The following is a 25,688-nucleotide window of genomic DNA, read 5'->3' as shown; positions in this document are numbered from 1 at the left end:
TATCTGTCAACATGAAGATATTGACAGATATGTCAATGTGAAGATATTTAATATTGCCAGATAGCAATATTAAAAATAATTCAAAAACTATACACAAGAGCTGTGCTAAGAACATGCAACTTACAACATTAACCACTTGTTGTTATGAAACACTCAATTAGGGCTGTCAAAACCCCTTAATTTAATTATTGGGTTAATATATAGTATGGGTTTTTAATTGCATTTCCCATACTACTTTCCCAGGGATATATGGCACAGAACCAAGAGCACTCTCCTAATGAGAACGCCTTGTTTTTTCCCCGCTCCTGCACCAACCTGCCCAGCATGCTGCAGCTCACGCAGACCCTTCTCCGAGGTAAAAAAACCTGTTTATTTTCTCATTCTTCTTAGGGTACTTATCACTGTGCAGGCCCTTCCCAAACGCTCGTGTATTTTCACAGCTTCTATGAGTAACTTTTACCTTGGCAAAGGGCAGGCAGAGAACGATGAACAACCCCCTTGGCCTATGACGAATTTGAGCTTCTCGGACGGGAAATTTTCCGGCGCACTGGCTGCTCAGCAGGCACCGTGTCCAGAGCAGTGCCCGCGACTGCCCAGGTGGGGCTGGAGCTCACTGCACCCCAACGAGACAGGCGCCTAAAGCCGGGAGAAACGCCCCCCATCGCCTGTCCCCCAGGAAAAGCTTCCGAGGAAAAAATAACGACTGCGCTCCCGACCTTGCCTGCAGGCAAGCGGGGCGAGGGGGAGGCAGGCGGGGCGGCGCAAAGTCCCCGCCATCAGGGGCGCGCACGGCCTGCCACGGGGCCACGACGGCGGCCCAGCCGCCCCAACGGCCGGGGCGCGCGCCGAAGGCAGTGCGCAGGCGCGGCGCCCGCCTCCCCGCTCCGACGGCGGCCGCGCTCCCCGGCGTCACGTGGGAGCGGAGCGGAGCGGCGCGCGCGCTCCCTCGCTTCCGCCCGCAACGGCCGCGGCGGAAGCGGAAGCGCGCGGCGTCCGCGGCGGCGGGAGCGATGGCGTCGGTGGTGCTGAGCGAGGCGGAGAAGCTGTACATCGTGCACGGCGTTCAGGTAGCGGCGGCGGGGAGGGTGGCCGGTGGTAGCGCTGCCCGGTGAGGGGCGAGGGCAGGACCGTCCGTCCCCCCCCACTCCAGGCCTGGTCTGCGTGAGCGGGCGTGCGGGGCGCTCCGGGACAGCGGCAGGCTGTAGGTGTCCTGCCTTGTTTCTCCCTTCCCTTTTTCTCCGGGGGGTGGTTTGTTTATGCTGGGAAAGAAAGCCTGGGTAGAGATGGGGCTACGTTGTCGAGGGGCTTTTTATTGTTATGACTTATGTGTGATAGTCTGCTTAAGGAAACTGTGCAGGTGTTACTGAAAATACAAATTTTCAGCAGAGTGTACTGCAGTAATCATCCTGACAGGTGTGCTCACTGTGGAATGCAAGCTGGGGAATGCTTATTATGCATGAAAGCCTCACTAGTATAATCTGATGTTTCAGGCTCTTTATTGTTTACTTCTGTGATATCAACAATGTTTTCAGCCCTGTAGCTCACTAATCATTTGTGGGGAAATGAGTTACAGTGTAGATTTTGTGGGTGGGGGGAAGCTTTCCATTATCTTGGGTCTAGGAGAGAAAGCTCTGGGATAATCACCCATTTGTGTCACTCTACCAGAGCTGTCACTAAACATACGGAGAGCAGACCATCAGAGCAGGGAGAAGATTGGCAGCAGGACATGGTTGTCTGGCAAAACTCAAAAAGAAGAAGGAAGTGTACAGAATGTGGAAAAGGGGACAGGCCACTTGGGAGGAATACAGGGACGTTGTCAGAGTGTGCAGGGATGCGACAAGGAAGGCTAAGGCCCAGTTGGAATTAAATCTGGCAAGGGATGTCAAGGACAACAAGAAGGGCTTCTTCAAATACATCAATAGCAAAAGGAAGACTAGGGAAAACATGGGCCCGCTGCTGAATGGGGCGGGTGCCCTGGTGACGAAGGATACAGAGAAGGCAGAGTTGCTGAATGCCTTCTTTGCTTCAGTCTTCACTGCTAAGGCCAGTCCTCGGGAATTCCAGACCCTGGGGACAAGAGAGGAAGGCTGGAGAAAGGAAGACTCTCCCTTGGTTGAGGAGAATCGGGTTAGAGATCTTTTGTCCAAACTTGACATCCATAAATCCATGGATCCCGATGGGATACGTCCACGAGTGCTGAGGGAGCTGGCGGATGTTATCGCTAGGCCACTCTCCATCCTCTTGGAAAGGTCCTGGAGATCAGGAGAGGTGCCTGAGGACTGGAAGAAAGCCAATGTCACGCCAGTCTTCAAAAAGGGCAAGAAGGAGGACCCAGGGAACTACAGATGAGTCAGCCTCACCTCCATCCCTGGAAAGGTGATGGAACAGCTCATCCTGGAGGTCCTCACTAAGCATGTGGAGGACAGGAAGGTGATCAGGGGTAGTCAGCATGGATTCACCCAAGGGAAATCATGCTTGACCAATCTGATAGCCTTCTATGACGGAATGACTGGCTGGGTAGATGAGGGCAGAGCAGTGGATGTTGTCTCCCTGGACTTGAGCAAGGCTTTTGACACTGTCTCCCATCACATCCTCCTAGGTAAGCTCAGGAAGTGTGGGCGAGATGAGTGGACAGTGAGGTGGATTGAGAACTGGCTGGATGGCCGAGCTCAGAGGGTTGTGGTGAATGGCGCAGAGTCAAGTTGGAGGCCTGTGGCTAGTGGTGTCCCCCAGGGGTCAGTCCTGGGTCCAGTCTTGTTCAATGTATTCCTCAATGACCTGGAGGAAGGGACAGAGTGCACCCTCAGCAAGTTTGCTGATGATACTAAACTGGGAGGAGAGGCTAACACACCAGAGGGCTGTGTTGCCATTCAGAGGGACCTGGACAGGCTGGAGAGGTGGGCAGAGAGGAACCTCATGAAGTTCAACAAAGGCAAGTGCAAGGTCCTGCACCTGGGGAGGAATAACCCCATGCACCAGGACAGGCTGGGGGCTGACCCTGCTGGAAAGTAGCTCTGCCGAGAAGGACCTGGGGGTCCTGGTGGACAACAAGTTGACCATGAGCCAGCAGTGTGCCCTTGTGGCCAAGAAGGCCAACGGTATGCTGGGGTGCATTAGGCAGAGCGTTGCCAGCAGGTCGAGGGAGGTGATCCTGCCCCTCTCCTCAGCCCTGGGGAGGCCCCACCTGGAGAACTGTGTCCAGTTCTGGGCTGCTCAGTACAAGAGAGACATGGAGCTACTGGAGGGAGTCCAACAAAGGGCTACAAAGATGATGAGGGGTCTGGGGCATCTCTCCTCTGAAGAAAGGCTGAGAGAGCTGGGCCTGTTCAGCCTGGAGAAGAGAAGACTGAGAGGTGATCTGATCAATGTGTACAAGTATCTGAAGGGAGAGTGTCAAGAGGATGGGGCCAGTCTCTTCTCCGTGGTGCCCAGCGATAGGACAAGAGGCAACGGGCACAGACTGAAACACAGGAAGGTCCATCTGGACATGAGGAAAAACTTCTTGACTGGGAGGGTGACAGAGCGCTGGACCTGGTTGCCCAGAGAGGCTGTGGAGTCTCCTTCCCTGGAGATATTCAAAACCCGCCTGGACACAATCCTGGGCAATGTGCTCTAGAGGACCCTGCTTGAGCAGGGGGGTTGGACTAGATGATCTCCAGAAGTTCCTTCCAACCTCAACCATTCTGTGATTCTGTGGTTCTGTACTTTTTTTCTCGTCCTCTCCCCCCTCTTCCCTTGCTCTTTCCCAAGTTTTTGCAGTCGTATAGCGCTTTAGCCTGTTACTAAGCTGGAGAGTAGTGCGTGGAGCAGGGAGGAAGAGTGAAAGACACGTGGGGAGAAGTGCCAAGAGAAAAAGGATTATACCTTCTACAAAGTGCAGAAACTGTATGTTATTGCAGAGAAAACTGTATTTTCATGGGGATGAACCGTAGCTTTTCTGAGGGTGCAAATTATCTGTATGTTTTCAAAACATGAATGAACAAAAGTACTTTGAAGGCTGATGGGGCTTTTTGTTCACTTGGTCCTAATTATATATATATGTATATAAAGAGGACTTGGGGTGTCCCAAGAAAGAGCTGTGTTGTGTTGGGTAAAATAACTTTTAAAGCCAGAACCTGTGTATTTTTGTAGTCTGAAGCCTTCTGTTGAAACTGAAGGGATTTAGAGCTGGATTTCAGTTCTGCCTACAAAGAGCTTGATGTAAGTTGTAGGCAAATGAGGTGAATGGAAAAGTACAATAGATTCTGCTCTGTAGTTTTCACTGGAAGTTGGTGAGCAAGCTGGGAACTGTTGCTTTCACCTTCATGTTTACTACTGTGTTTGACAGGAAAAGGAAACTTCAAAATCACAGATTTTAGTTTTTACTTTTGCTTGATTATGAATTCCTTTTAACTGAAACACATTGATTGTCATTATTAGGAGGACCTTCGTGTAGATGGTCGTGGCTGTGAAGACTACAGGTGCGCTGAAGTAGAAACAGATGTTGTATCAAACACAAGTGGATCTGCAAGAGTGAAGCTGGTACGTAAATACATTAGGGATCCTGCATGTTGCCAATGAAGACTTCTGGGTTATGTGATTGTGGTTTTAAATTAAGCTGAAGCTATTGGGGGAGGGGGAGGAGTGTGCACCCACCCACCACTATCTGAAACTATGGACCGTTAAGGTAATATTGAAGGGATATGTAATTTATTAATTCGGACTGCTTCATTGACTTGAACTAACTTTTTGTAAAGTACATCAGGAAAGCCTTCCATGTGAAATAATCTACAATTTAATCTTGGAAGAAATGAAATCACTGTTGTGCCTAATCACTAGAAAAATAATTCTCTTCTTTTAGAGTGAAGCAAGGCTACTTCCAGCATGTTTTGACTTGGAAGAAAATATCCTTTGCAATGTTACAATGGTTCTGCAGATGTAACTATGCCCAGAACCGGAATAATAAAAGATTGCGGATATTCAGAGCGTCGTCTTAACATAAAGAAGCTTATATGTATAATAAAAAATATTCGAAGAAACTTACTCAGGCTTAACATTGTTCTCTTAAAGTGTTTATTGTAAGAACTAATGTAACTTTAAGTTTGCTGTGATAGAATGATCAGCACAGATAACTGGAAGGTAAAATTGTGAGCTGGCTCTAGATGTCCAAATTAAAGAAGTAATTTTGTAATTACTTCTTTAGCATCTTTTGCAATTTGGACTATATTTTCGGTTGTATGTTGTGTTTTTGTTTTAACAGGGACACACTGATATTTTGGTAGGTGTAAAAGCTGAAATGGGAACACCAAAGTTGGAGAAACCAGATGAAGGCTACCTGGAATTCTTTGTTGACTGGTTAGTATGCTAAAAGAGAAGGAAATATATCTAATATTTGGAAAAAGTGGCTGATCAGACCTTACCATTCTTCTCAAGTTTGCATTTCAATTCCACCAGCCTGCTGTAAGGATCTGAGTAATAGAAATGTGTTATTTTACTGCTCTTATTAGTGGAAAGTGATCAGAAAATTACTTCAACTTCTGCAAAAAGTGAGCAAAACAGTAGGAATTAAAGGATGATACGAGGTTAAATAAAACCACCATGAATCGTGTAGCATCGCTACAGCTGGAAAAGATTAATGACTCAGTTACAGATCTATTTAACTTGACTTGATGATTATAATGCTAGTAGTCTCTATTGCGATGATAGAGTAGAGAAAATATTTTTCAAAAATGAAGTATTCCAGATATGGAATGTACTTCAATACAGATTGTACTTAAAACTGTATAAAGGATTTTGCTTGCTTTTGCTCTGAAAGCAATGTAAAAATAGTTAGAATTGCATTTTGTTGGGCATATAGTAACAGTTTAATCCTTGCTATATATTTCAGATGCAAAAGTTAATTAGAAAACTAATTTAGTGATCACGTTTCTCAGTGAATCAGTTTCATGAACTAAAAACAAATGTGTTTTTAATCCTGCTCATGGCTTTGTGCTGTAAATGGACTGCTGGTTATCCTTAGTCTTTATAGTGCTTGAATTATGAAGGAAGTTAGAGGAAAACTGAAAACATCTGTTTTCAAGTTGCTTTGAGATAGCATGGTAACGCCTTAATGTGATTACAGACGGTTTCCTGCCTGAAACCACAGCATCCAGCTCTTGCAGACTTCCTAAAGCTCTCCTTTGTGAAGTAATGTGCTTTGGGAACCTGCGTATGAAAGTCTTAGTGCTGACATGTTAGCTGTTCTGCGTGTGATTTTAAAAAAAAAAAAAAAAACTTTTTAACTCTGACATTAGACCAATATACAGATAGTAAACCTCAGGTGTAAGAGCTACTAAGTTAGCAAATATCTGGTAGTATTCCTGATCTAGGTGACTACATCTATCTTAATGTTTGTATGTCTCTATCATTATGCAAACCGATCAAAGAGTGCCTCTGTGCATTGCAAGATGCTGACTAACTGTGGAACCTTGTGGTTCATGGAGGTAAGAAGTTACCTGTGAATTAATACTTTGTCTATGACTACTGTTAGAGAAACATTGGACAAGATACTCTTCTCAAATGTGGCGCTGTTGTTAGAGGGGAGCTCAGTTTGACTGTGCATTAGAAAACTTGTTTATGGAACATTCTATATAGTACTTTCTTGGTCATGATGGATTCTATGTGAAGAAAGTCCAAGGCGGAAAGTTTTAGCACTGCTCCTCTACCTTGTGTTAGTATCATTCTGTTACTCAGCAGTGCTTGTTTGAGCTAGGTGCCGGCAATAATCTCTCTCGGTTTGGCATGCAAGTAGTACTGTTATTGGTCAGCAGGGACGCTCAAACAACTGGTTTGTGGCGTTATGTCATTTCTGTGATGCCAATTTCATATACAAATGAATATTAGAAAAACTTTAACTCGTTAGTGTTAGGTTGCATTTTGTGATTGGTAGTCTCTGCTTCCTAAGATGGTGGTAAGGGAGATGTGCAGGAATATTGTGCACCATGGGTCTTGTCAGGTCTATAAATGTGTAAAGCAGTCCTCACTTTCTGTAACAACGCAGAGCAAAGCCTAAGTTTGGGAGGAGTGGTTACCCATATATAATGCTTGTGCCACCAGGGAAAGGTCATTTCTAGCTTCCAGAAAGATCCTGTAGGTGAAATGTGACATTGCCTTGTCAGAATTGCTTGCTTTCTGTAAAAGCAAATGAGATGCTGCCAATACTGTGACTGCTGATGCTTTTCCAGGCTGCCACTGGGTGGTAGTAACTGAGCATAAGTTGGTATACTACATCTGTTTTTGGAGTTCCTGTACGCTGTACTTAGCTTTTATATTGTTCAAACTAATAATGAAAATCCACATTGCAGTGTGTGCTGTCTTAAAACGCTTACTTCCTGAAACTTTGTTGGCCTCTTGTACTCTTCAAAAATCATTACTTGCTGGATCAATGTATAATTCTCTACCCCAAAATTCTATTTCTCATCATTGTGCTCTGAGACCTTATTTTGTCTCTTGAAATCTGAGAAGTGCATTTAGACCCCTTTCAAGACAGACTTAATTGCTAGTCTTTGGAAGAGATGACTTTTGGAGAACTAGCTGGTGATACTAGAAATTAATTATTTAAAAAAAAATCCACGTCCTATGCAATGTCCGTACTCTCCATCAACACGGGGAAGACGATCATCTTTGTCACTGGTGTTGGAATGCTGCTGTGTCTTTTTTTCTCGTGTTTGTATTTTGGGGTTGTTCAAATACTGACTCGTTAATTTTTTAACTGAGGCAAAGATTTATAACTTTCAGAGTATAAGAAACAGCCTTAAAGAAGAACAACAACAAAACAAGAAAGATGACTCTAAATTCCTTGAATGCCAGGGATATTGATTTTTGGAGTGAGGGAAGCAAGAAATATATTTGTCCAAGTCTGACCATCTGCTTCTCCACTTTGAAGGCCAGATGTGCTTTTGTTCCTGCTGGGACAGTGGGCCTGTTCCACTGGTGCATGCACAGAACACTGGATCAGATATGATCTTAAATATTATAGATGGCAAATAGTTCTCCAGATTGTAAGCGATCACAGTATTGCAGAACCACCGCATGAGAATGCTCTTAGATAATCACATCCTCAAATACTGTTTTTTTGGGGGCTTTGTGGGAAAGGAATGACTTCAAACAAGTTTCAGTGCAGCTGCCTAAGGATATGTCACTTGAATGGTGGCTGTAGTAAAGAAACCTTCCCCCTGCCTTCAGTCTGCAACCTGATATGGTGGGAACTGTCTCTTACAAAGGCAGCAGGCAGACTAATGAGTGTTGAAGGAATCAAATGTCTTTTATAGTTTTTAATGTACTTCTTCCATTAAAGACAGTTGGTACTTGGATCGGATTTGGCTCAGTTTGCAGAGAGAGAAACACCGTCTGATGCTTGGTTGCTTTTGAGTAAAACTGTTTAAAACTCTATAAGCAGATGTTTGCATCTGATGTGAAGTGTGGTGACAGGTAGCCTGGTCAGAGACCTGAGTCAGGAAATCCATGTTGGTGGAGTTACTGGTTTGACTAGACTGAGTCCAAACCCATGTTAGCCCGATTCTTTGTGGAGCAGAGTTTTTAGAACTTGAATATCAGTCGTGCTAACACAAGCAGACATCATCTGGACCTGAATTCGGGTTTATCCATCTCTGAGGGGTCTGTGTGCCCTCTTCCTTTTTGCTTCTCTCTGTAGCCTGGATGAAGTGAGCCTATATGTCTGCCCTGGCAATCTCAGTATGTCGTAAGTGTGGTACATTCTGGCTGCTTTCTGCAAGGGTAGATTATTAGTGAGGTGGCTAACTTACTGTTGATCCTAAAATGATGCAATTGTCGTCTTGTTGTAAATGATTGTATCTTTCTTTGGGTATGAGAAAAGAAACCTAGTATTGGTTACCTGAAGTAAGTACAGCTTTATGTGAAGAATATCCTTTGGGTAGCAAAGCCCTGGCAACAAGCCCTAGGTATCACAGCTTTCTGTAATCTCGAAGTAGATTGGCCTCAGAGACTCTTCTATTTAATGTTTTCTCTCGGTTATGATTATTTACCTCATAGGTGATGATATGACAATGGCTGGAGCAACAGATGGAAAGTACTGAGCTACTTTGAAAGAAACATATGACCTGATAACAGCAAGGGTTTTGAAAGGAGAGATCTTCTGTGGTAGAAGCATCCTTCTTCTTTAGCAGGAGCTTAGATTGTTAGGTGATGGGACATTGAAAACTGTTTGAAAGTCTTTTAGAATTATGTTCTGTTTGAGAATAGAAATCTTGTCCTCCACTTGACACTACTAGGTTCTTTCTGTGTTGCAGAAAGCAAGCTTTCTGGCATTTTCTTCTATTAGTGTGCTAGATAACCCTTTTTTCAAAATTTACCCAGTATCAATCACTGTAATATTCTGTGAGCATAGGGTGGCAGTATTTACCACGTAGTTGTTATAATACTACCCTGCCAACGTTATTTTTTTATTTCTCTTTGAAAGGAACCAGATACATTAAAACAGTAATGGAATTAAGATGCAGTAAAACTTGCACTGGTGTCCTGAGCAAGTCTTATTCTTTCTTCCTTACTTGCTGCCAAAGAAACTGGCTATATGTATCAAAAACAACAGCATTTGATAATAATGTGGTGTAGACTGAGGTTTGTATAATTCTTCTTAACTTAAATAATTGTTTGGAAGCATAACGCTTGCATAACCAATACTTCAAACAAAACAGTTTAAACAGAATAGTCTTGCTGACTTGCATGCAAACTGCTTCCACGGACAAGTGCTCGTTTAATGTAATCTAAAGGCCTAACTCAGCCGTGTTGCTAGAATTATTAGGATCATATCTAAATAAAACTTATCTTATAGGATTGGAATCTAACCTTGCACAACTGCCAAATATTGTTATTAGTGTCACGCTTGTAGTTATCTCTCAGATGGCAAATACAATTTGAAAGCATAGATCAGTGCTTGACTGGTCTTTGTTTGGTTCTCTCCCCCCATCATATTTAGTGCAATCTGTTTATAGAAGGGGCAAACTAATTCTTAGAAAATCCAGGAAATCTTTCTGGCATCCTGAATCTTCATCAATTCTGCCAAGGAATACCTTGGGAGAACTACTGATATAAGAATTTCCCGTACAGACTCTGCGGTGTGGTTAATACGACTCATTTGACTGGTATAAGGCATACATAGCTAATGTGGATCTTTGGTATTATGAGGGATGTTTGCTTATTTGTTTTAGGTGAAGGGCTATATTCCCACAGTTTGTTCCCTGCTGTATGTTTGCATTCCCGTGGAGCTCTTGTTGGAAGAGCAGGGGACAAAATATGCATGAGAAATTGGCACTGTGTGGTGCCCAGCCAGTGGAATTCAACGTTTTCCTATTAGAAACACATCAGCCTACTTCTCAGGAACCATCTGCTTTCCGCCATCCTATAGTCGGAAAGTAAGTTTGGAGAGGTCAGACTAGTTTATTTGATAACAAGAGCTGCAGGACCTCTTCCAAAGATCCACAGCTTGAGAATGCTCTTGCCCCCTCTGTAAACCACAGAGGTTCAGAATATTTATTTGTTATTTTGGTGTGTTTTTCTCTGGGCATTTCAGTTTTACTTCACTGGGATTTGGAGGGTTTTTTTTTTTTTTTTAATAAGCCTGTTGTCTTTTGTTGATAGAATTTTGTTCTTAGCTGTGTACAGGGCCCTGGCACCCAAGGGTTTTCTTGCATGGCTGCTCGTAAGCAAAGTTTGCTATGTTGGAATCGGGGAAGTGAAGGCTGCATGCTTTTGTCGGATCCCTTTTGGGAAAAAAGATGTCCTTTAATTGGTGCTCTCCATAAACTGCAGTTGCTGAAGATAATGAGATGCTGTCAGTAAGCGGCTTGAGAGCAGAGAATACACTCACTAAAAAAAAATTACCAATTAAGGTCAGGCAGTCATGTCACTTTAAAAAAAAAAAAAAATTTTCTCCATGTCGTATTGTCGCATCTTCCTCTTCTTACCCACTCTCTTATCTTATTAGCATTCACCTTTAACAGGCTGCCGTGTTAGTTGTTCTGAACTTAGAGCAGTTTTCTCTTGGTGTGTGTGTTTTTTTTGTTTTGTATATATGAGGGGGAAGTGTTGAGGTGGTTGTTGAAGATGATAGTGCTAAAAAAAATAATCCCTGAGACAATACTCAGTGAATTTTAACTTGGGAAATACTACTAAAGATAGTAGTGGAATTTAATATACCTATGGTCTGTTACCAGCTTTGATACTAATTATATGCATTATGATTTTTGTTAGGTAGAATAACTTCTTCACAGGTGGTGTGCTTATGCTTGTATGAATTCTTGGATATTCTTAATATATATAAAATGTTCTTTGGATAGCGGCTGCTTCAGAAGTGAGAGTATTTTTTTTCTTTATCTAGTTCTGCAAATGCTACTCCTGAATTTGAAGGCCGGGGAGGAGAAGAGCTTGGCACAGAGATAGCAAATACGCTCTACAGAATATTTAGCAGTGAGAGCTGTGTAGACTTGAAATCACTTTGTATTAATCCCCGAGAGCACTGCTGGATTCTCTATGTTGATGTTTTGGTAAGTAAGGAAATAAAAACTAATGAGACTTAAGGAAGTCTTCAAGGGACTGACTGACTTCGCACAACCATGTGTATTTTCATATTAAAAGTGCTTCTCATGTAACGCAACGTAATACTTCACAGCACAGCCATCCTCTTGTGAATTTGCCTAATACAGTTAGTTGCTGCTTCCAGCTTGTTCTTTTGCTCTTCTGCTGGAGGTCGCTGCTCTGCTGCAGAGCTGATTAAAACGCTGAATATTCCAGATCTACCTCAGATCAAAATTGGTGAATTTAGACTGATGAAGAAATTACCACTGAAGAAGGCTAAACTGTTCCAAGCTAGATAGATGCCATGAGTGACTATCTCATTCTGTTGCATGTAAGTGAACATGTATATGTATTAGAGTAACATAACTGTCCATCAGGTCTACCTCTTGGCACTGTTATCAGCACTAACTCAATGAAATAAAACATAAACTTTTCTGACAAGAAGTTTATTTGGCTTACGCACTTTTTGATGGAAGTTACCTGCAAGTATTGAATGTACAAGAGAAACTGAATGTTTATTCCTGTTAAAAAATGGAAAGTAAATTTCATGCGTGCAGACTTTGGGTATGCAGCAGCTCAGTTTCCAAGCAGTGCTGATTTTAAAGCTTTCTGGCACAGGAATTTAAAACAGAAGTTTGGGAGTCAGGCTCTCCTGAGCTTTCTTTCCAGCTTTTACTGGTCCAAAGCTGACTCCCCACTTGTCAAACGTGTAAATGAAAATATGTTGAGGGATCTTACTCAGTAGAATCAAGTAATGTCTCCTGAAGTGATTTGTAAAATGTTAAGCTGCATTGCCAAAAACATTAAATACAGGATTTGTTAAAACAAGAACATTCGGACTGAGGCCTAAATAAATTTGAAAATATGAGTCCATTAGGTTTTTTTTTAAAAAGCAGTAGCGTTAGCCTAATAGTAGACTGGCACATACTGTGACATAGTCTGCATACAGAATGATCAAATATATACTACTGCTGAGTGCTTTAACAGTTCTAGCGACCAGCTTACTGGAGCCTGGCATAGTTTAATAGGGAATGAAGTGCTAGTTCTGAGAAATTGCATTGGGACCTTTAGTTACTAGGTAATTGTGAGCAGAGGTACAGAATATTAAGTGCTGTGCTTATTTAGGCAGTGTACTGCTTCCGCAGTGTAAACAAACAATTTCATAAAATTGACTGTAGACGTAGTTGTATATAACTTTTGCATGACAGAGTACCGCTAATTTGGAGCTCTTGGATTCTTCTTGGACAACGTGTTGGTATCCACAGATACAGAGGAGCAGCCTTGGTCTTTTTACGTTGCTAGCTGTATCAGAATTATGAACATGCATGAAATACCTTTGGTCTTGATTTACATATAGCTTTATTTACAGTACCAGTGAAAAATCTATTGTAGGTTTATAACTAAGACTCTAAACTTGGTGAGTCTTTTTAATGTAACGTTTTGCAATGATTTTGCACATGAGCCGTTGAGGAGCTGCTGGTGTAGTTAGAACGAGACACTTGGTATCTGTCTCTTACTGTTTGTTTTTTTTTTTATCTTTTCTTTTTCCCTAGGTCTTTATTTTCATGTTTTAAGATATTTGTACTGTGTGCTTTCCTAGATTGAAGACACATTACATATACACAAGATACAGGATGTTTATGCTATAGATGGTATAGATTCTTGATACCTGCAGGTTTTCCTGAATCTGCTCTTCCTAAATACTTGCTCTATTTTAATAGCACATGGTGGAAGTATGACACTTGTGCTAATAAAAAAATATATATATTTTAAACGACCTCCTCCATCTTTTGAGGGAGGAAGGTTCTAAAGGTTACAGTGAAGCTTAATGGGAGTCCTTTGGATGAGGTTTTCCTTCAAAATTCCTGGAGATACCTCACATGAGTGCTTGTGTGCATAGTCAAGTTGAAAGGAAAATTAGGCCTTAAATCTCTGTCCTAAGGCTGAAAATACTGGTATCTTGTATTCGGATAGAAAGATAATTGTTTTCAAATCTCTTATTCTGAAAGACAAAGAGCCCGAAAGAGTGCTGTGAACCTGGATGTATTCCATTGCTATGTATTTTAACCATGCAGTTTCACAGAAGTATCCATATTCAGCTCCTGTGTGTAAACAAAACTTAAGATCTGCAACCTCAAAAGAAAAAATAATATATTCTAAGCAGTCAGACAGCTTATAAATTAAAAACATTTCTCAAATACTCTTTTAGTGGTTAGTGTAATTGAAAGGTCTTAATTGTGTATAGTCATACTGGAACTACTCAGAATGGAAAGAAGATGACTTCAACTGTGCATAAATGCATGGGTTCTTGGGCTCTAGGCTAGTATTCTGCAAAGTACCTTGTGCTTTCAAAATACTTTTTTTTTAAATAATAGAAGAGGGGTCACTCTCATAAGAGTAGCTCATGAACGTGGAGTATCTCATACTGCAAAACTATAGTCTGTTATCATCCACTGTCTCCTTCTTCACTCTTCCCCCCCCCCCTTTTATAGTTACTGATTTCATAAATAGCTTTTGGGAGTTTTTTTCATCATGTGTTTGACAGAAGCATAGCCTTGTTCACATAAATTGCCCCAGCAGCCTGCCATGTTGAGCAAGGAGAATAAAAGTTGTGCAGTCTCTTTTCGTTCCTCCACCCCCTTACAGCACCCTGTTTGTGTGAGGAGGATCTGTCAGGTTCTGCTGAAATTTTAGCAGTTCCCTGCTGAGCATCCCGCAGAGGGTTTCTGAATCTTTTCTGTTCCCCCCAGTTTGAAAAAAATCTCAGAGAAAGCCCTCTTTTTTGAGGAAAAACTTTATTAAACAAGATGTCTAGAATGTTATTTTCTTTACCTCCAATATTTTTTATATCTGTAGATTAAAAATGAGTCTTTAAAAAAGACTGCCTTTATTCCCACAGCTGAAATAGCTGTGTAGACTTTCTTCATTCCTTTAAAAAAATGGGGAGGGGAACCCCCAAGTACAGTGTGCTTCAGCTGAGAAGAGATTGTTCATTTATTTTTGGAGGAATTGTTGTACCATGCTTCATACAATAGCTCCCTAGCCTGTTGGCGCCACTGCAATATAGATAAGCTTTTGGAATAGCAGCCTGCATATAACCCCAACAGTACAGGCACATCCCATTATTGTGTTTTAATAACAAAGATATTGTGGGTTTATTGCATTATCCAGTAAAATCCAATAACTACTGAAAGGGACAAGTTAACCTTTCTGTATCCAGCAGCTGTTTGCAGAATAATTTGATCACCTTTGTATTTAGCTTTCTATCCCAACTTGTTGTCATACTTCTTACACAAGTCAGTCCATCTTGGTGAAAGTAAACTCCCCCACTGCGAGTAAACCATAAATCAGATATTCCAGGAAGACAGTTTATCTCATTTCCTAAATAGATTTTGAAGAAGAATCAATGCAATCAGTGTTGCAAAACGTATTTTGCTCTCATCGTGTAGAGTAGATAGATGTAACGGAGAAGCATCCATATATTTTTACTGCAATAGGTTCAAGTGCTTGCTGGGGATGTGCGTGTTCGTTGAACAGTACCGGCAGCTCAGAGTGGGGCTTGTCAGACAACTATCACTTGACTATGGCCAAATACGTTTCTGAGTCATCCATCTTGTAGAAGGTACTGATCGTTATGTGAGTCCTGCCTCTCTATATGGTATGCAGTGCTAGTCCTTTTTCTCTGTTCTTCTCCTGATGTTAAGGTGGGAGCGAGGAACAAGCTAGACTCCCTCCTCAGGCTCGATCCAAAAGACATTGCTACCACAAGTGGACTACGAAATAAGATTTCCTTAGACTTTTTTCAGTTACAAGAGAAACTTGCTGATGAATCCTTTTCCAAAAAAGAATAGAGAATAAATGTGGATGTGCCTTCAAAACCATACCTTGTATAAGTAGCTTCCTTTAACGCTTTATGTAATAATTCCATGCTGTTTACCGGTTGAGAATTTGAATTGTTTCTTTGAGAACAGAGGTATTCGTTGGGCTTGTCCAGGTGATGTTTGAGAAGGTTTCTCTTTGAAATAAAGTACAGAAAGCTGATTTTCTTGATTTGAAGTTAACAAACTAATATCAAGATTATCAAAAAAGATTCTGGTCATAGCCTAGCGCAGAGCCTCAGCACAAGAAAAATGAGAACACTGGCAGTTTCATTTCAGCCTCTGTTAAGTTTTATCATGAATAAGTGCTTTCACCCTTCTATTTTGCATGTATAATGCAGTTAGCTGAAACTGACACGTGTGGCATTTATTTTCATAGATAGGTTTTAAAGACAACTTTAAAAAAATATCGCTATATGCATTTTCTGGTTCTTAAACTTACTTGAAAAGGAATAAATTAAGTAAAATAAAAGATTTGATTTAAGTGCTCTAACCTTCTTTTCGAAAGATTATTTTTTTTTCTCCTCCCCAGTTACTGGAATGTGGTGGGAACCTCTTTGATGCAATCTCTATCGCAGTGAAAGCAGCCCTTTTTAACACAAGGTAAAGCGCATATCTTGTTTCATTTGGGTGGAAGTGGCATAGAGAAGATGAGAGCAGTGTTTTCACAGAATCACAGAATGGTTGAGGTTGGAAGAGACCTCTGGAGATCATCTAGTCCAACCCCCCTGCTCAAGCAGGGTCACCTAGAGCACACTAACTGGGATTGTATACAGATAGCTTTGGCATATCTCCAGGGAAGGAGACTCCACAACCTCTCTGGGCAACCAGGTCCAGCGCTCTGTCACCCTCCCAGTCAAGAAGTTTTTCCTCATGTCCAGATGGACCTTCCTGTGTTTCAGTCTGTGCCCGTTGCCTCTTGTTCTGTCGCTGGGCACCACTGAGGAGAATCTGGCTCCATCCTCTTGACACCCTCCCTTCAGATACTTGTACACATTGATCAGATCCCCTCTCAGTCTTCTCTTCTGCAGGCTGAACAGGCCCAACTCTCGCAGCCTTTCTTCAGAGGAGAGATGCTCCGGTCCCTTAATCATCTTTGTAGCCCTTTGTTGGACTCCCTCCAGTAGCTCCATGTCTCTCTTGTATTGTTTTCTGTGAGCCAAGCATTTTTAATGCCGAATTCTTTATGTCATGCTCCTGAATCAGAAGCCCTCTGTCAATACAACTACCAATGTATAACTAGCCCTTACTTCCCACTTCCGATGTTCTTTCTCTGTAACTGTTAGTCCACCGTTCTTTGTAAAACTAAGGGCAAAAAAACGATGGTGGGAGGTTGTGGGGAGGGGGAAGTGATGTGCCTTTAAACTAACTGAAGTCCATGTGTTTTTGGTTCAGAGAATGGAAGAACAAAATCTGGTGGAATCATTGAAGCAAGTGCTCTGTGTGCGTTTCAAGGCTAGCATTCAATGAACTATTTTTCTGATGTTTTTATCTTCATTATAGATGAAAAAGTTCAGAGTTTTGCAGCATCTTTGAGAAAGGAACTAGTGAACGGCTTTGAAAAATCTAATGTAGGAAAAATAGCTGGAAGAGCTGCAAAAATTAGACTGTTACAAGCACAAATGTTCTAAAATGGATCTCAGATTGTTCTGCAGCTGTAAATAGAGCTCTGCTGAAGTCACTGGCATAGTTCTGACTTACTCATCAGGGAATCAGTGCACAGCACTGGAACTGGGAAACAGCATGCCAGAAGGAAGAGGAAAATACACTTTTGAAGACACAGGCAGTATGTCAGGTTATAAACATTTAAATAAATGAGGAGGGAATCCCTCTGAGACTAAAACTTGTGTATATTGCTGAGAAAATTCCCATGTTAGTCAAGTTCTCAACAGTACCTTTTAACAGGATTTTTTTTTCTGTAACATTAAATATTCTCACACATGCAATAGTTCCCAAAGATTTGACAATACGCTAAAGAGGGAAGAAATGCTTACATCTTTGTGTGCAAGCTGCCAGGATGCAAAAGTCATAGTTAAAACAGGTGTTCCCACATGGGTTGTTTTGCAGATCCAAGACACATACTTTATTTACAAGGTAATTGGACCTCTTTTCTTACTTTAACCAGGATCCTAATTTTGAATAAAAATGAAAGAGTAAATGAAAATTGGAAAATGTTGCTGCTGGAAGACAAACAGCATGGAGACAGTGGTGGTTTTAATTGTTCTGCTTGGATTTTGATTCTTCTGAAAACTGTCCTCCATATAATCTTCAATTTGTGGGCAGACGTCCTCAGTCTTGTGAAAGTAGGATAGCAAATCAAAATGCGGTACAATTTAACATGATGTTAAGCCTGTTGGTTTTGACCTGCAAAAACCCTGAGAATAGCTCATCCTGAAGTACTTTGCTTTGGAGAAAGCAAAAACAAAAAGAAAAATTAACGAGCTCAGAATTTAAAGTGACTTTCAAAGCAAAAAGCTCATGTCCTTATCCACTAACCCCACTTTCCCTTAGTATCTGCTGAATTTTCTCTGGATTAATACAGAGTTGTTTAGAGTAGCTGTCTACTCTTCATAAAATATTATTGTCCAGTTAAGACTTTTCAAAATAATTACATTTTAAAGATTTATAATCAATTTGAGGATCACTTCAGATTAAGTGTTTTGAACTTAGTTTGATCTCTGTGTCCCTCTTTCAGACTTTTACTTGCCTTTGGTAATTTGTTTACAACCGGGTTTTTGTTATAAGGGTTTTCAGATCATTTTTTCTCAGCTTTGACTGCAGCCTTAGAACCAGGAGCAGGGAGTTGAAGCTGCTGAAATTTGTTGTTTTATTTTTCTTTGAAGTCGTAAATTTTTAGTTTCAGAATTCAAACAGGCATTTGAAAAGCCCAGCTTCATCAACTTTGTCCTTAAAATCTAGCTCTTATCACTTTTATAATAGTTATGGAGACATTCTTCCTTAGGGCTAAATAAATCCACAACAGTAACTTCAGGAACTTTGTGTAGGAATTACAGGATTTAAATCCTTTGTGTGTCTGACCTGACTCATTGTATCCCATTCAGACATGGAACAATCAAAATACGGTTGTTTTAGGGGGAATATTTACTCCTTACAGTTGTTCATTGTTTAACATGCTCTAAAAACTGCGTCAAAACTGTATCTGGGAAGTTGCAGATACCAAGCTTTGTTCTTAACTATGTGTCTCCAAGGTACTTAAGGCTGCATTTATCTGTGATCAAAGTGGATATCGCGTAAGTGTGCAAATAGCTACAGTGCCAGGACTAACCATTAAAGTCACTCTTGTGGAACGTGCTTAACTGCAACTGAGGCAACAGAAAGTAGATAAATGTCAAAAGCTATCTAGTTTATAACACAATGGCCTTGAAATGTGGTGCTCTTGCTGGATGGCATGATGAGAGACAGAGCTGATGCTTGCAGGGGTAGAACGGGTTTTGCAGTTGTGAATTCTGGGTTTCCAAGAGCAGTATTTGGCAAATGACTAAAACCCGCTGAAAAATTTTCTACACTGATTCATTGCAGGAGTCAAAAGTGAAGAATAAAAGTTGCAGAATAAACATGTACAGCTAGTTTCTTCTTAAGGTAAATCTTTACAAACTGGGAAGAGAATTCTCAGATTTTCTGGAAGTGCACTTTATGCTACAAACAGTGTCATCTTGGCTCAGTGGGAGCCTTTGTTTTTGTGTGTGTATATACCCCTCTCTTTCTATGCCACTGCAACACTTGCATCTGCTCAGCTATTTTTCTCCCTGTGCAGTAGCACTAATCCATACCTCTGTCTCTTCCGTTCTTCGCTAAAACAGCTCCGTGCGGAGATATTTTGGGTATTAATTCTGGCAACTTAGCGCACTACTACTTGTTGCAGAGCACACGTTGCTCTGGCTTCTAACAGATTATGTTTCTTGGTCTTCCTCCTAGTTTAAACACTGCTTTGGCTTATATTCTTCTTGTGTAGGCTGTTGTCCAGTGTTGTCCATTGTCTCATGTAGCTTGAGGGTTAGTCACCTTGTGCTATTTTTCCATTAGTTTTAATGGAATATTTTAGCTTAAAATTAGGGTGCTTATATAGCTCTGCAAAGCATTTTGAGTTTCACTTCTTGAAGTATATGATACAGTTGTGTTCTGCTTGCTGAAAGATTGTACTTACAGCTTGATTTGAGTCAATATTACGTAGAGAATTTGTATCTTCTCACTGAGCCAGGTTAGCTGTTGCGAAGTGCTTGCCTCGAGGACTCTTAGCTGTGAATAACTGAAATACTTTTTCAGGGAACAACAAAAATCTTTGCTTTGGTGAGGAAAAAGGTCATTAAGTCACTCCCAGTATTCTCCTCTCTCTTAAGAGAGATGTGGTTCCCGAGTCTAGTTATAACACACAACGCTACTGAAAAGTACTAATATAGAAACAGATTGCGGTCACGTTCCACGTGGTTACTGAAGTTAGCTTTCCAAGGATGTCATGAAGTGTTTAATGTTTTCAAGTGCAAGTGCGTAAAAGTGGGAGAAGTTTGAGCTCTGTGTGTAGTTTTTTTGTTGGCCAATAATGCAAAGTCTCTCAGTCAGTACTCTTCCTGGTGGACGCCCAGATTACTCTGCAACTCTGACAAGGTCACAACTTGGGGTGGGGAAGGCAAGTCACCATTTAAAAAAAAAAAAAAAAAAATTGAGGGATTATAAGATGCTGAGGTTCTTGGTTCTTGAGATACCATCTCCAGTTAAATAGCTAGCATCATGAATAAAAATATTTCAAAGAAAGCTATATTAAATTCTCATGTACAACTCCCATTCAATGGCTATAACGTGCAGTATAGTTGGCACTGATAAGAAGCCTGTGGAACTTGTTATGAGAGACAAAATCTCTTGCTAATTGACAAGAAAGAGTTTCTTGGATTTTTACCTGGGCTTTTATCCTCAGTCCTTGCGTTTGTATGTCTGGCTGTAGAACAGTAGAGACTTCTGGTGATCTCAAGAATGCGAATATGCTGCTGATCTTCCCAACCTCTAGGGAGAAAGGATTTTGCTAGTGTCTTCTCTCTGCTTTTCCTAAGTCTCTGTAGTTAGTGTCATCCTTCCTGAACAGCTTCACTGCTTTTATTTGCTGATGGTGTCATGACTTTGCCAAGTAACGTTAACTGCTGTAATTCTGACAACTTCACTGCTGTCTGCAAGTTTGGGAACCACAGTATGAAAGGATTCAGTTTTGGTAATTTCTCTGCTGTTTTGCCAGGCAAGCATACGCAGAAATATTCAGAATTGCAATGTGCAAGCTCCGAAAGATAACACTGAATCTGTTTATTTGCTCCCTGTGGCATAGTATAGAATTCAGTTCAAATTCTGATGCTTTGAATGATGCATATAGATGGTCTCATTGTGAATATCTTCCCACTTGAGATGTTTTTTCCTAGCCTCAGGGGGTTAAATATTAATACTTTTGATAACATTCCAGGGTATTTTTTCTAACATTTAGCCTTATTTAGAGAAAAGGACACTTCTTGGAGTTGAAACTATAGGATGCCTGTATTCATTATCTGTTCTGAGAGCGATTTTTTGCATGTATTTTTGTTTCCATAGAATACCAAAAGTGCGTGTTTTGGAGGATGAAGAAGGCTCTAAAGAGATTGAGCTCTCTGATGACCCTTATGATTGCATTCGACTTAACGTGGATGAGGTGCCCTGCATTGTCACGCTGAGCAAAGTAAGCCAGACAAAATTTTTGACCTTCTACCTAGAGACTTCAGCCTCCATTAGCTCCACCTGATGCTTATTCTTCTTTAGAGATAAAACTTGTATTCCAAAAATGAGAGGTGTCCAATATGTATATATTTGTTCATCCTTTCTGCTATTTTGATTAGAAGGAGCTTTTACTGAATGTGGGTTTTTTCCATTCTGACTTGCAGATTTCCACTTCATGCATTCTTAAAATCTCTTTTTGCATACAGAAGAATTGTTCATTATGTATTCATCCACTCATTGCTCAACATCCAGAGCAGCAGATAATTCAGTACATTACTGCAAATAAGCGTTGTTGTGAGGCACAGAGAGCTTGAGTAATCTGTCTAGAGTCACGGAATGGGCATTTGTTGCTGGGGACAGAACTCAGTTTTCATGAGTGTAGCACTGTCTTTTCCTTTCAAACGGGTGGGTTTTTTTTTTTTTTTTTGTTTCCATACATAGCACACAGCTAGCAGTCACTTTGCTGGATGCTGCGTTTTGCGTTGTATCAGTTAGTGATTTTCTTGGTCATTTGGAAGTTTGACGTATTTGAAGCAAGTTGCATAAATGGTAGAAAGGCTGTCACTGAAGTGGGGGCTCACCCGAGTTTCTGGCGTATAGTTTTTTCCCGTGGGGAGGAAGGTCCGTGTTTGCAGATTGAGGAAAGGGGAACGCGGAATCTCATGAAAGGGTAGCCGGAAAGGAAAATAGTGTGAAGTAGTGACATGCTTATCTCACTTCGGTTATGTACATACACCCAGTCTGGAGTGAGAAGCTGCTTTTAAGTGCTGTGCTATCTGTCGACTTGGTCTCTGAGCAGCACCGAAGATCACGTGATATTAGGTTGCAGGCTGTAGATCAACTAACAGAGCTACCGCTGACAATTTAACTTCTCAAAAAGAGCTTAGGCAACTGCAGACTAATATGCAATGTTGTCACTAACTTTCAGATCGGGTATAGGCACGTGGTGGATGCTACCCTTCAGGAAGAAGCCTGTTCTTTGGCCAGCCTGCTTATTTCTGTGACCAGTAAAGGTGATCTCACTTGTATGAAGAAAGTTGGAAAAGGTAGTCTTGATCCAGAGAGCATCTTTGAAATGATGGAGGTAAGGAGTTCTGAACAGTTACTATCTTGGACGATACCGAATGAGTCAGAACTTGACTCTAGGAAAAGCTGCGATAAGGACTTTAAGAGCAGAGTTGCTGGCGTTTCATTAGTGCACAAAGGGACTTGTTGAAGGTCCCAGGCAGTTCCTTAAAACAGAATCTCATAGGAAAGGAAGTTACCTAAAACTTTTAAATGCCTGAAATATATCATACTCCATTTACATTCACTGTGGTCAAGTACCTCACAGCTGTAAAACTATAAAGCTTCGGTTGTTAAACTTTTAAGAATTTTTTTAGAGGAAGTTTCCTCCCTCATTTTTTCCCCTGAAAGCAAGAGAAGAGCAAAACCTCTAACATGGAAAAGTCCCTATAGAATTAGAGATGGTACTTCAGGGTGCTAGTACGTTGCATTCTGTTGTAGCACAACTCATTTTTCCTGTGATAAGCTTACTGTTCTCATTTTACTATTGTTTTTCTTTGCTTCCTTACTGGGTTTTTGATTTGCTCCTACCCCATGAAAATACTGTTATTTGGCTGTTAGAATTCTCGTGCGGATGTGAACAATTTTAAACATTTCTTCAGGCTGTTCTCAAAACTCTGAATTCCAGTGTAAATTCTCATGCCTGGGCTTGGCCTTAAGCATCAGGCAGAAAAGAGTTTTGAACTTTGAATCAGAATGAAAATTAAATACTTAAAACTGTGTCTGTTTCCTAGAGCTCCAAAACTAATATCAGCATAGCTCTAGTGAGGAATGCAGAAATTGGAAACCAAGTTTAAACCAAGAAATTTAAGCCAAGTTTAAAACAACTGGTTTCAAATGAAATTACACGTTGAGTATATAAGGCACTTAATTGTTTCATGGTGTAAATCCAGAGTGCTAATGTTGATGTTACCAATGGGCTATTTATTTGCATCTAGAGAAGTCGCTTACCCCCACTTAACATCTGGGTAGATGCAGAGGAAGTTTATCTCCAGTCTGGCATCTCCTAAAGAAACCAAACTTGTTTGATATGGACATCTGATATTTGTGTCTTCCTGATGGCTTTTGAGTCTAATTCTAACTAAGTGTCAGAGAGGAGTTCAGGTTTAGGGTGTACGTCTCCTGTGAAGAGATGAGTGCTTAAGTCAGGTAGACAGGTTCGTGGTGGAAGCTCGCTCCCATATAAATTATGTGATAGCTAAGTGAAGAAAAGTTTTGATTAGAGCCTCTACTTCGATCAGCCATCGCACTCCACACTGAGCTCAAACTATGAAACAAACTTCTTTAGTTTCAGAATTCAGGAACTACTTGTAGAGCCCACCCCCAAAGTGTGCACTTGAGACTATACAGTGCTCATCTGAGCACACATCAGAGATGTGTGTACAAGGTAACCACTGAAACCTTCAAACCTTCCTACTGTGCTTAAGAGCTTTAGTGAATTTGTCCCTAATTGTTGATACAAAGAGTTAAAGCTAATAAGGACATCACCCAGTGCGTTGTACTGTTTCTCACCTGCTCTGGAAGATGCGTTCTCTCCTGGGTGGCAAGTAGTTTGCTGAAAGAGCAAAGGAGGAAATCGCATGGAAGAAGCAAAGAGGTTTTGTGGGAGTCAGGAGACCCTGCCTCAAACTCGACTCGTTGACTGGGGAACCAAGAAGAAAAAGAAGCATAGTCAACACCTGGGAATGTCCAGTGAAAGGGATGCATCGCCCTTGCTTGACATCTCCATTCCCTAGTGATTTGGCTGCAGGTTAGAAAGCGTTCAGCTTTGCCTGCCAGGGAGAGGATAGATATCCCAGCTAGGACATGCCTCTTAAGAAAGTAGCTTCATGGGAAGGTTTTGGGAAGCTGCCAAAACTGGGCATTTTACTGGCCTGTATCATTCGTAAGGGAGGCAGGCAGGAGTAAGAGATGGTAACGAGTATTGTGCAATTTGTCAAACTCTGAAGCTTTGTGCAGAGCCCGCTCACCTTGACTGAGTGTGGGTGACATTGTCATACGTTTGAGGAGAAGAATGAGCGAAGTACATCACCCCTCTGGACTCCAGAGTGCTTTTGTGAGCTTTGCCCCATTGCAGAGCTGTAACAGTTCCTGTGTGCACCCCCACTTCCTCAGCATGACTCATGCTGTCTAGGATTGACAGTCAGCTAGTTTTTGATTAGAAATGTATCTTATTTTAAGGTTTGTGCACCTACAGTGTTGAGAATTGTCATCAAAAAGTGACAGACAGCTTTTGTGGGCCTATAGCCGTATGACAGGTGTAGACTTCATTGGACAGATCAGGAGCTAATAAACTGAATTGAATATAATCTGACTTTGTTTTTTAAGGACAAGTGGGCTCTGTTCCTCTCTGTAGAGAGTCAGTACTTCAGGTCATTCAGAGGAACCGCAGGAGAGTTCTAAGGCACCATTGCTTTAAGATCTTTATTTCAGCATTCCCTTGCATTGCTCTTTCCTGCAGCTTCAGCAGCACAATCGTGCATGTGGGAAGAGTAGGGGCTGTCGTCAGAACTAATCCTAGTGGATTTCCACTGCTGGGAGTTTATTTCTGTAAAGAAAACATGCTGCTACCTTCTTTAAGGCCCTCAGACTGTGCAGAATTGCTCATCATAACGAAGAGTCTGGCCCACAGAGACTGATTTGGTGATGCAGCCGGTGTGCGTTTTGGGCTTCTAAGACTGGACTAAAACCTCTGGCAATATGACAAGGTGCAGAGTTCGAGCATGTTCAGAAAAGTTTGAAGTTGGTATCAGTAGGCTTTCTTGCTGGGTCAGGTATCTCTTGTCCTCTGGCAGCTAGCATATCGTTTCATGTTGTGTGTGCTGGCTAATTTGAGTGTGTGCTTGTGTCTGATGTGAATTTAACTTGTACTCCTGGGTAATCCAATGGTGCACGGATCTGGTATTAATGATCATGGAATGCTTCTCTGAGGAATGGGAGCACTGCTTTTATGCACACTTTTTTCCCAAAACTTAATCAAATAAAGATGAGACTTCTACCATTATTTTTCTTAATTAAAAAGCATATTTTTAATTATACCAGCTGGTGTGTATTTATCATTAAGGGGAAAATATTTATCAAAAGGAAGTGTTCCATTTGAGTTGTCTTCCTGTTAATAAGCATATGTCTCAGATTTGTTTCTTTTTTTTTTTTTTTTTTTTTTTTTTTGCATTGCAGACGGGAAAGAGAGTAGGCAAGTCATTGCACACATCCCTACAGAAGATTTTGGATGAAGAGGAGAGTTTGGGGACCACACGGCAAAAAGTTGGATTTCTAGGATGAGTTTTTATTAAATATTCAAAAGTGTTTTTAATTGATTGTGCAATCTTGTCCATTTGTATATGGAAAAAGGTTATTTATTCCAGTACCTGTATCCTTCCAACTAAGAGGCTTTTAAAAAGTTACTAAGCATAAGGAAAGCTACAT

At 41.2% G+C, this 25,688-nt stretch overlaps 2 protein-coding genes across 10 annotated transcripts in view; one reads left to right on the top strand and one right to left on the bottom strand.

Moving 5' to 3' along the window:
• The window catches only part of ZDHHC3 (zinc finger DHHC-type palmitoyltransferase 3), a 37,672-nt gene extending 36,728 nt beyond the window's left edge, over positions 1-944 (bottom strand). For 2 of the 9 annotated variants that reach the window (XR_011139739.1, XM_009687811.2), the window contains exon 1: positions 461-903. The gene's annotated coding sequence lies outside the window, so the exon portion shown is untranslated. Of the gene's footprint in view, positions 1-460 lie in introns of all 9 variants that reach the window. The other 7 variants (XM_068935664.1, XM_068935667.1, XM_009687816.2 and 4 more) reach the window with 6 other exon arrangements.
• Positions 860-25,575, top strand: EXOSC7 (exosome component 7). The gene is made up of 8 exons (XM_068935668.1): positions 860-1,067; positions 4,420-4,521; positions 5,240-5,334; positions 11,375-11,540; positions 15,982-16,052; positions 21,036-21,159; positions 22,126-22,281; positions 25,440-25,575. Exons 1-8 carry the CDS (start codon positions 1,011-1,013, stop codon positions 25,542-25,544), a joined length of 876 nt encoding a protein of 291 aa, XP_068791769.1. The 5' UTR covers positions 860-1,010; the 3' UTR covers positions 25,545-25,575.
• Positions 25,576-25,688: the final 113 nt, after the last annotated feature.

This window comes from Struthio camelus, chromosome 2 (assembly GCF_040807025.1).
Source record: "Struthio camelus isolate bStrCam1 chromosome 2, bStrCam1.hap1, whole genome shotgun sequence".
NCBI lineage: Eukaryota > Metazoa > Chordata > Aves > Struthioniformes > Struthionidae > Struthio > Struthio camelus.
The sequence above is the reverse complement of the archived record's forward strand: the minus strand, read 5'-3'. Positions and strand labels throughout refer to the sequence as shown.

Bases quoted from the DNA above. Each gene is read 5' to 3' on its own strand.
- EXOSC7 (XM_068935668.1), top strand. From the start codon at position 1,011: ATGGCGTCGGTGGTGCTGAGCGAGGCGGAGAAGCTGTACATCGTGCAC. The intron at 16,053-21,035 runs GTAAAGCGCATA...TTGTTTCCATAG, and splicing joins GCAGCCCTTTTTAACACAAG to AATACCAAAAGTGCGTGTTT. The intron at 21,160-22,125 runs GTAAGCCAGACA...ACTAACTTTCAG, and splicing joins GCATTGTCACGCTGAGCAAA to ATCGGGTATAGGCACGTGGT.